Source organism: Crocuta crocuta, unplaced genomic scaffold (assembly GCF_008692635.1).
Source record: "Crocuta crocuta isolate KB4526 unplaced genomic scaffold, BGI_CrCroc_1.0 scaffold267, whole genome shotgun sequence".
NCBI lineage: Eukaryota > Metazoa > Chordata > Mammalia > Carnivora > Hyaenidae > Crocuta > Crocuta crocuta.
Window position 1 is genome coordinate 1379089 of NW_027531899.1, and position 10418 is coordinate 1389506.

At 62.3% G+C, this 10418-nt stretch overlaps 1 protein-coding gene across 1 annotated transcript in view; it reads right to left on the minus strand.

The window, feature by feature from the left end:
- Positions 1-10418, minus strand: part of PAK4 (p21 (RAC1) activated kinase 4) — a 44390-nt gene that overhangs the window by 9290 nt on the left and 24682 nt on the right. The window contains exons 2-3 of the mRNA XM_077773628.1: positions 1298-1371; positions 7-131 (exon numbers count right to left, since the gene is read on the minus strand). Coding sequence (XP_077629754.1) covers positions 7-76 — 70 coding nt within the window. The 5' untranslated portion in view covers positions 77-131; positions 1298-1371. The remainder of the gene's footprint in view (positions 1-6; positions 132-1297; positions 1372-10418) is intronic.

The window sequence follows — 10418 nt, forward strand, 5'->3', positions numbered from 1 at the left end:
CGAAGCCCGTGTGCACGCGGTGCTCAAAGTTGGATGGCGCGGAGATTTCTACCCGCTTCTTCTTCTTCCCAAACATGATGCTGAGGCTCTGGGCACCACGAGGGTGCGGACTCGGGCTCCTGTCAGCAGGCCTGCGGGAAGGGGCCACTCACCAGAACCCACCCACTCCTCTCTGCTGCTCCGGCCCTGCCCGCCCTGGTCCTGTCCCTCGTCGTCTCCTCCCTGCCCTCCCGTCCCGCACAGGCAGCCCGAGGGACCCTGCGGACACCTGCCCATGCTCTGAGCCCTCAGCCGAGTCCCCCTGGCGGCCCACTCCACACAACCTGCCCTGTCACCTCTCTGCTCTCACCTCCCCCTCACTCATGCTCACACTGGTCTTCAAGCCTCAGCGCCTTTGCACTGGCTGTTCCCTCCTCGTGGGACACTGTTCCCTCGTAGCCACACATGACTCCCTCCTTCCCCGCCTTCAGGTCTCAGAGCCTTCCATGACATCGCTTCAGAACATGTTTAACGTCTGGAAATTCTGCTGTTCGTTCTCATGTTTACCAGCTCAGTGTCTACCCCCACCAGCACTGGAATATCAGCACCAGGGGCCAGGTCACACCTGCCCAGTGTCCCTGTGTCCTACCCCATTCCCAGCACTGTGCCGGGCACATAGCATGTACTCAGTGACCGACTCCTAAAGGCCTGGCCTCAGCCACCTCTGCTTTCCCAGCCCGGAATCTGGGCCAGCCCCCCACACCTTTGGTTACTTTCTCAACAGCTGCTTACACAATCCCCCTCCCATGCACGACCCCTAGAAGCCTCAACGCAACACTCTCACTTTCTAAATGAAGAGACTGAGGTTCACAGAACTGAGTTCACACAGTGGGGAAACTTCTACCGTGCAGCGGATGCTAACAGACAAAACGACACCCGCCTTTGGGTGAATACTTAGGATAGTACCAGGCTAGGCATAAATGCTCAATGAAAGCCAGTTTTAAAACCCAAGGGGCTGTAGGGGAGACTGGGGCGACAAGGAGAAGGGGACTCAAATGGCCAGAGCACAAATCTCTCTCTGCCACTTACTACGTGTGACCTTGGGCAAGTGACTTGACCTCTCTGTGCCTCGGATCACGCCTCACAGGGCTGCTGTGAGGAATAACTGAGTTCACAGGAGCAGAGCCGGGCACGGAGGGAGGGCCCTGTCCACGTGTGTGACTCTGGTGATAAGGAGTACTCCTTGCAGTGTCTGAGGGAGGAGGGGCCCCGGGTCCTGCTCCCCTGTCCCATACACGGGCCCCGGAGTCCCACAGACCTGGTTTGATGCTGGCTGTGCTAGAAGTGCCCTCGGGCAGGTGATGTCTCCTCTTGGGGCCTCGAGTTACTCATCTGTAAAATGGGAAGAAAACATTCATTCGTTCACTCATCCATCAGTAACCCACTCCTCTGTGCCCAGTCCTGTGCTGGAAGATGCTGGGACACAGTGGTGACCAAGATAGCCCCCTGACAGCCCAGGGCGCTCAGGGCTGGGGTCAGAAAGTACCAGCCCTGTGTGAAGGATGGTCGGGTGGGGGCCACGGGAGGCTTCCCAGCAGAGAGGCCATGTGAACTAAAGCCCAGAGGAGGAGGGGAAATGCACTGGGCGGGGATCTCTGCCTGGTTCGTGCTGCAAAAGCCTGGCACAGCGCCCGACTCGGGGTAGGCCCCGAGCTTAGTGAGTCTTGTGACCTCGTGAGGACGCTCTCAAGCGTGTCCGGGATGCGGCCCTTCGGCCTGGGCTCTCCTCCCTCCCGGGTCCTCTCCTGTGGGAGCAGCTCTGTGAGGGTAGAGGTAGGACCATCGGTGGGTAGCCTGGGTAGCCGTCTAGGAGAACCGGTTTGGTAGCAGGAGCCCAGCGGGAGGGGGTGGGGACCCAGCAGACAACCAGCCTCAACTTGTTGGGGCCTCTGGGCAGCAGGTGGCCAGAGCCAGGTCTGGCCAGGGCTCCCCAAGCAGGTCCAATTTCCCAGCTTGCTCTGGGGCCCCTGGCTGCCGGGATGTGGGGTGTGACAGCCCTGGCCAGGCTGGGGGCCTCTGCCTCTTTCCCCTCTCTGACTCCAACCAAGCCAGGAGCCCCTTCAATGTCTCTCCCCCGTTCTGGCCCACAGAACCCTGCCCACCCCTGCCCCCAAGACGTCCATCCCTGGCCCCGCCCACCCTATCCTGGCTCCGACCTCTCTGGCCTAGGCTGTCCCCCACTTCCTAGTACAGTCCTTGCCTTGTCACCACAGCTGGACCCTACCCTGTCCTCTCTGCTGTCACCCCAGGGCCTCTCCTCCATCTCCTCGCTGTGTTCCCAGAAGTGCCCCCACCTGGCCCTGGGCCCGGCCTCACCCCTCACCTTGGCCTCTCTCACTCCTCCCTACCCATCCACCAGGCAGCCCACAGCCAGAGGCACCAAGTCACTCCGGGGGCACAGAGTTAGCCACGTGACCCCTCACCATACCCAGGAGAGGGAGGGGAGGACCCTAACGTGGGAGGAGCTTATCGCAGAGATGGGGTGCGCTGGAGGCAGCCTGGCACGTGGGAGCGCCGACTTGGAGCCCTCACCATAAACCCTAAGCCACCTTGGTACACCGCAGCCAGCTCCGTTTATCGTGCCCTGCACGCGTGTGACCCTGCAGGGGAAGGGGATGGAGGGACACACCTCTGGATATTTGCCCTTGTGTGGAGGGGAAGGGGGGGCACTCTTTCCCTCTGGGCACCGCACGGAGGAGGGCCAGACAAACAGAGGAACTGGCCATGTTTATAGTGATCAGGCTCCATCCAGCTCCACCCTGACGGCTCCTGGCCTGCCAGCTCCCTCGCCAAGCTCCCCGCCCCCACCAAGTCCCCAGTCCCCTGCCCTTGTGGGGGCCACAGAGGGGAAGGCAGAGGAGCCGCTACACAAAGGCGGGTGCCTGTGACGGGAGCACGGAGGTGAGTGAAGACGGGGTGCCCAGGTTCCCCAGCAAGCCTGGAACCCGAGTCAGCCCAGGGCCCAGAGCCGCCTCGCCTCCTATACCCATGAAGCCAACCACCACGGGAGCTCAGCGGCCAGGGGCCAGCGGCTCAGCCACTCCGTGCCTCGGTTTCCTCCTCTGTTACAGAGAATCATGCCAGTGCCTGCTCCCTGGAGCCCTTACAGGAGTCAACAGTGAGAACGCAAGGCCCTGTCCACCTGGCAGCAAGGAAGTGCTCAGCAAAGATCGGTCATCGTCACCACAGCAGCAGCCAGCACTTACCTGAGCACCTACTGTGCGCTGCCCCCTCCTCTAAGTACCCCCCCTCTGGAGTCCGTCATTGAATCTGCACACATGACCCACGAGGAAGCAGCCTTCACGAGCCCCGCGTTACAGACAGACCTCTGTACGGTAGACCCAGGTGCGGGCAGGGCACCGGCCACTTGCCCAGCTCATGCAGCTTGGCAGCGAGCGACACAAGGCTCCAGGCCTATTAACCCGCAGCCCGGGCCCAGGTGGTCCTTGGAAATAAAGGCGGCTGCCCCCTGGAGTCCCCTGTCCAGGGCATCCAGGACTTGAACTCGGGCAGATGAGCACCCAAGCCCCTGCCTGGCCTGTCCCGAGGGCCACAGGGACGCCGCTGTTTCTGTCATCATCATGGCCAGGATGCCTTCCTCCATCCCACTCAAGCCTCCAGTCCACGCACACACCCTGCCCTTCGGTCCTGCCCTGGCCCTGCCTGGAGCCGAGGGTCCCTACCTTCTGTCTCACCTGTCCCAGGGCCCCAAGGTGGCAGGAGGCACCACAGAGCGGGCTGCTTGCCCCTGCCCCCCATCTTTATCCACCTTTACCGCAGGCCTTCGGCAGGACACTCTGGAGCAGAAAAGATGTCCACCAACCAGCCCCTGCCACCAAATGTGCCTTGCCGAGGTTCAGCTCTGGGACTTGCATCGCTACCACCACCACGAGGGCCCCCATGGCCCTGTGCAGATGGGGACACTGAGCTAACGGATCTCTGATGACCTTGGGGGGGGGGGGCAGCTGTTCTCTTCCCCATTTTGCAGACGTGGAAAGTGAGGATCACAAAGGTGAAATCTCTTGCTCAGGTTACCAAGCAGAGCTGGGCCTAGAAGACGGTCAGTCCCACCAGAGTCGCCCTCCCTCAGCCTTCTGCTGGCTCCCACGGCTCCTCCCTGTGTCCCGGGGCCTGTACGATCGGCCTGTTACCTCTGCTGCCTCGTTCATTCTGCTCCAGCCACATGGGCCTCCTTGCTGTTCTTCAAGCCCTAGACATGCCCCCCACCTCAGGGCCTTTGCACTGGCTGTCACCTCACCTGCTGGAATGTCATTCTCCCTGATCTGCACAAGGCCCCCTCCCTCCTTCCCCCTACCCACGTCTGTGCTCCAATATCCCTGCTCCTGTCCCGGCTCCTTCTATGCCTTCTTCTTCTTCTTTTTTTTTAAATGTTTTTATTTATTTCTGAAAGAGAGAGAGAGAGAGAGAGACAGCATGAGCAGGGGAAGGTCAGAGAGAGAGAGGGAGATACAGAATACGAAACAGGCTCCAGGCTCTGAGCTAGCTGTCAGCAGAGCCCAACGCGGGGCTCGAACCCACAAACCGTGAGATCAGGACCTGAGCCGAAGCCAGGCATTTAACTGACTGAGCCACCCCTATGCCTTCTTCTTTGCACCTGTCTTGCATCTTGTTCCCCACTGGACCCCTGTGTCTGCAACACGGTCCCGGCCCACACTAGGCACTCAGGGAACCTTTGGTGAATGAACTGATTCATCTGTGCCCACTCGGCTGCAGCCCTGCTTGGGCACCGCCGACCCTGCCCAGGCAGTACTTGGGGAACTCTGGCAGAGAGGTGCCCGGGACCCAGGGGCAGCGGGTGAAGCAGCAAGGGAACACAGAAGGACAGTGTGCAGATGCCTCGGAGGCCTGGGGTTTGATCCCAAGAACGCAGGCGTGTTTTGCATTCTACTCTCAAATGTTCATTGCGATTAAAAAAAAATAAATAAAGTCTTTTGAATTATTCAACACATGGGACAGGCAGTTTCCAACCTGTCCCAGCAAAAGCTTCAGATTGCCTTGGGACCCCTGGATTCACCGGCTCTACACTCTGAGCTTTCAGGAGAAATTGAAGGCCACACACCCGCTCATCCGAACTCTCCCCAGCAAGGAAATCAGCTCCAGCGGAAGAGCAAGATCCACTTGGACGACCAAGCTGCGTCTGGGGCGTGTGTGGGCCAAGCCCCTTGCCTCCTGCTCCCTTCCCTCCCCCCAGGCCTGACTACAGCTGCAGTTCTGGGAGCTGACCTGGCGGGACCTGGGGGGGGTGGCGGGGGCGGGGAAAGAGCAGGAGATATGACAATGTCACGGTCCTTTTGTATTCGCCCAAACGAACCCCTCAGTCAGAAGAGGACCCGAAGGAGGGCTCCCTGTCCCGGGCTTGCACTCAGGGCTTTCGCCCCTGGCTCCACTCGCCTTTCTGCCAAACCTTCACCTGCTGGCCCCGGGAAGCCCCTCCCCAGCTCAGTGTGCCCACCCCCCTGGCTGCGTTCTGACCACAGAAGGGGAGTGCGGCCCCCAGCAGAGGCCTCACTGCCGCCCTAACCCCCACCCCCGCCCCGCCCCCACACCCGTGCTGGGCTCGCTTGTCCTGGCCTCCCCAGTCCAAACGTCTCTCCCAGGCTCCTGTCTGGAGCTGAGCTCCTCCGAGGAGTCCTCAGGGACCCTGACCCCAGACCCTGCCACGAGCTCTGGGCACCTGCTCTACCCAAGAAGGACCGCATTATGCTCCTGCGCCCGCCCACCATCGCTGATCTCTGCCCGGCAGGGGCTGGGCTCCCAGCGGTGGTCGGGACAGCCAGCAGCCTCCCTGCCCGTGCAGAGCCCACTGTCTAGGGGAAAGAAGACCGTCCATCAATGAGCTGACTCAGAAAAACATCTCGTAAGTCAGATGGTACGTGCTGAGGACATACACAAAGGAAGGGTCAGGAGAGGTTAGAATTTTTTTTTTTTTTAATAGTTTATTGTCAAATTAGTTTCCGCATAACACTCAGTGCTCATCCCCACAAGTGTCCTCCTCCATGCCCATCCCCCCCTCCCAGGTTAGAATTTTTAACGAAGGGGTCAGGGGGGCACGGCTGGGAAGGGGACACTTGAGCAGCAACCTGAGGGGGACAGGAGAGGGAACCATGGGGATACCTGGAGGAAGAGCACTGGGCAGGGGCAGCACCCAGAGACGAGTCAGGACAAATGTCCCCAGGTGTGATCAGGGCAGAGGAGGCCGAGTGGCGGAGGCAGATCACGTAGGGACTTGTGAGCCACGGGGATCGCTCTGTCCCTTCCCCGGAGTGAGGCACAGCCACGCAGAGGCTCTAAGGAGGGAAAGGACGTAGACTGACTCACGTCCACAGGCTCCCCGTGGCCAAGCGTGGGGCGCAGACCGGGAGTGGGGAGCCCAGGGAGGTGCGGGATGTGANGTCGGGGCTCAGCAGGGAGAAGCGGGCGGCTCCAGGCGTGCTGTAATGGTCGAGCTGACAGGACTTGGGCCGACAGCGCTTTCCGCACCAGCTGCAGCAAGAGCGCCACGGGGCGGGGCCTGGTCTGGTCTCGCCCATCACCGCACGCCCAGCGCCTGGCACATTCCGGCTGCCCTCTCCCGGCCCCTCACATCACCTAACAGGTCACACGGTTATGAATGTGCCTATTGTCTCCCACTAAGTCACTGGCTGGACACAGGCAGGAACCAGGTTTCAGTCGGTTACGGCTCAGTCCCCGCCCCTAGAGCCGGCTGTCCTTCTTGGTGGCAGCGTGGACGGAGGGGATAGGCACGTGCTTTGGTGCCGACTCTGGCCCCGGCCGGCACCAGGCATGCGGCACCCCGCGTGCAGACAGGCCACGGGGAGCCCTCCGCGCAGTTCCTCTTTCCCAGACCAGAACACCGAGGTCCAGAGAGGGGAAGTCATGGCTCAAGGCTGCCCAGCACCAGTTCACAGAAGGGTCCACTCTGACCCACAGAGAAGGCCTGGCCGCCACCCCCTCCACCTCCTGCTTCCTTGTGGCCCAGGCTCCGTCCAAGGACCCCGCTCCAGACAAAGGATCCCAGAGGTTTATGGGACAAGAACGAAGGCAGAGACAACTGACTCTACGGCTGATAAGCAGAGCCGAGATGAGCAAGGCTGCCTTGGTTGGGAGGGAACCAGGAGCAACGTTAAGCCGACAGCTCTCACCGGGCTTCCCCCTTGGATAAAATCCCCCNTGATTTACCACGGCCCTGACCAGTTGGGCTCTGCTGACCTCAGGACCTCATCCCACCCCTCTCTTCATACAACTACGCTGGCCTGCTGGCCTCCTGATTTTTCGTCTCAGACACCTCAAGCTTGTTCTGGCCTCAGGGCCTTTGCACCTACTCTTGAGCTGCATGGCTTACCCTTTCCTGACATTTGGGTCTCCATGCAAATAAAACCTCATTAGAAAGGCCTTTCCTGACCCCTGGCAAAATTCGCACCCCTGCTTTATCTTCCTCTGTGGCATTTCTTAGCACCTGACCCCATGTACATCCCCTCCTCTTCCTCTGCCCCCCACTAGAGGCTCCCTCTCCCTGAGAGCAGGGGCCTTTGTCTCACTCTGGCTATACCCCTGGCATCTGGAGCAGCAGGCACTCGGCAAATATTTGGGGAACAGATGAGGGATGCCATCGCCCAAGCGATACATCCAGACCCTGAGGGGAAACGGCAAGGCTGGGGAAGGCGGAGAGCAGACCTCAGTCCCCATCCCTGCCCCACACCACCTGCAAGTCTGACCCGGAGCCTCCGGCAGGAGCTGGTCTGGTCTTTAGAGACCGAATCCAGTTATTTGTGAAGAGGCTGCTCTATGTTCCAAACAGCACCAGAGGCGCCCACTGCGATCCTGTCCCGGGCCCTGCCCACCACAGGGAGGCCCACCCCGGCCACGCTGCCGAGGCTCCAAATGTGAGGAAGTGGCGGCCTATTTTGGCGACAGGCAAGAGGCAGGTCACACAGTGACAAATGCCGTGGGAAATCCCCTAAGAGGACACAGATCCAGGGGTCCCCTTGGCCTTGGGAGGGCTGGGGAGTGAGGAGCAGCCCTGCGCCCCCACCAGGCCTTTGTGCAGACGGTGCCAGGCACGGACGCAGGGGGTGTGGGTGGTTAGGAGTGGGCTGCCCAGGCCCAGGCACCCGCTCCAGCACTCCCAGGCCGTGCGCCCCTGTGCAAGTGATTCAACCTCTCCGGGCCTCATGTGCAACCCGGAGATGACGATAGTCCCTGTGTCCCAGGACTGGCTGACAGAGTAAGGTGACACGTGAAAAGCATTTAGAACGGGACCGCCCCGAAGCGGGTCCTCACTACGGGTGAACCTGCTGCTGCGTGAACATGGGAAGGAACAAAGAAACGAGAGAGGACGCCAGGTGCCGCCGTCTCCTGGCCCCAGCAAGGTGCCAGCCTGTCTCTGTTGTCCTCTGTCCTCCAGGGCCCGGATGGGGAGAACGGGCCGCGCTGTCGGGGGACAGGTCTGCCTGCCTCTCCCGCTGCACCAGGAGCCTGGAGAGGGCAGGGCCTGGGGCCACCTCAGCCACTCTGGGTCCCCAGCCCTGCCCAACACAGGGCGGTGCACAGCTCAGGGGGCGGGGCTGAATGGAGAGACCGTGTTTCCTGGGCCCAGCCGGGCGGGCAGGTGCTCAGAGCCCCCAGGTAGGCCAGGCGGCCTCTCTGGCAGCCTGGGCCCAGGTGCCTCCCCACCCCCAGGTGCCTCCCCACCCCCGGGCAGGCACGACAGGGCACAGACACAAAGGGCACTGGTGGTGTCCCTCACCCCCCAGAGGTGTGAAGGACGCCACAACAAACCTGAGAGTGTGGGTGAGCCCCCGGGGACCAGGAAAATCAGATTAGGCTTCATTCACTCCTCCCCTGAGGCAGCGCAGGAAGGAGGGAGGGGGTCACAGGCAGGAAGGAGCATCTGCGGCCCTCCCAGCGTCTCCCTCAAGGCCTCCCCTGCAAACAACTCCCCGCGACACACACACACACACACACACACACACACACACACACGAGCCTTAGACACTGAAGAGCATGAAGCCGCCCCACGGCACCCCGGTGACAGCGGCCATCCAGGGGCCTCAGAGCAGGAAAGGCCATCCCACCCTGGGCCGAAGGTCCCGCCCCCGGGAACCAGGCCCCAGCAGCGCGGGGGCCGGGCTCTGAGCATGAGTGGGAGGACACAGGGGAGGCGGCCGTGAAGAAGGGTCTGGCTGGGAAGAACCGCTCAGGACGGAAGGGATGATCGACAGCCTACAGCTGCCTCTCCACAGAGAGTATGAGACCCACACTCCCCCCGCCCCCTGAGACGCACGGACTCCCAAAGAGACCCAGACACATACCACCGACACACAGCACACAGACCGGCCCGCACCTCCAAGCACAGGCACTCGGACACAGTCCCGGCGCTCACAACTGTTGGGTTTACCTGGAAAGGACCCAAACACACGCAGGAACGCTCCCCGACACACGAGTTAGACCACAAGACCCACGCAACCCCAGGCCCACGCACAGAGGGTAATGAGACCCCGCACAAGACCCAGGCACAGCCACGGCCAACCCCAGGGCCATCCAGGGTGACCCAGCGAGGCACAGCCCCTCGGGACCACACTGAGATGGCAGGCCCCAGGGATGTGCCCCACCGAGGCGCTGGGGGCCTGCGCTGAGGCGTACGGTAAGCCCCAGGCGACAGACACCTGTCTCGGTACACCTGGAAACACGGCCACCTCGCCCGGGCCCCCGAGAAGAGAAAGGCGTGAGGCCTCGAGCACATGTTACCCCGGCTGGGGGAGGGGGGCTCTGGTGGCCAGGCGGCAGGACTGCCCTCCCTCGCCCCATGTGGCCCTCCCCTTTCCTCCCCTCCTGCCCGAGGCCAGAGTCAGCTCACCTCCACCATCCTCTTCCCTGGTCGCGGGCCAGCCTCAGCGGGGCAGGCCCGCAGACAGACAGGCTTCCGGCTGGCAGAGCTGCGAATGGGGACCAAGGGGCTCCCCCGGCCCTCGATGCAGGGCGCCCACCAAGGAGAGCTGGCTGGCTCGGCACGCTGGCCTCCCTGGCAGCGGGCGGCGCCGAGGCCCTGCCCTGGCAGGAGTTGAGCTTGGCTGTGGCTCCAGTCCACGGAGGGGGGAGGGACGGGGAGGAACGGAGGGAAGGAGGGGCCGAGCCTGGAAAGCCTGGGCCACATGGCCACAAGCGCCCCGGGCAGAGGGAGGGCCTGGGCAGGGACACAGCAACAGGGGACCCAAGCCCCAGCCCTTTGCTTCAACAGGGTCGGTCCCCCCGACACACCACACCCCCGTGCCAGGCTTGGTGCCACGAGCCAGGGCAGCAGGGGCTACACAGTGTGGGGCTGAGTGGCTGAGAGTGGCGGGGGGGGAGGGCCCGGGTGC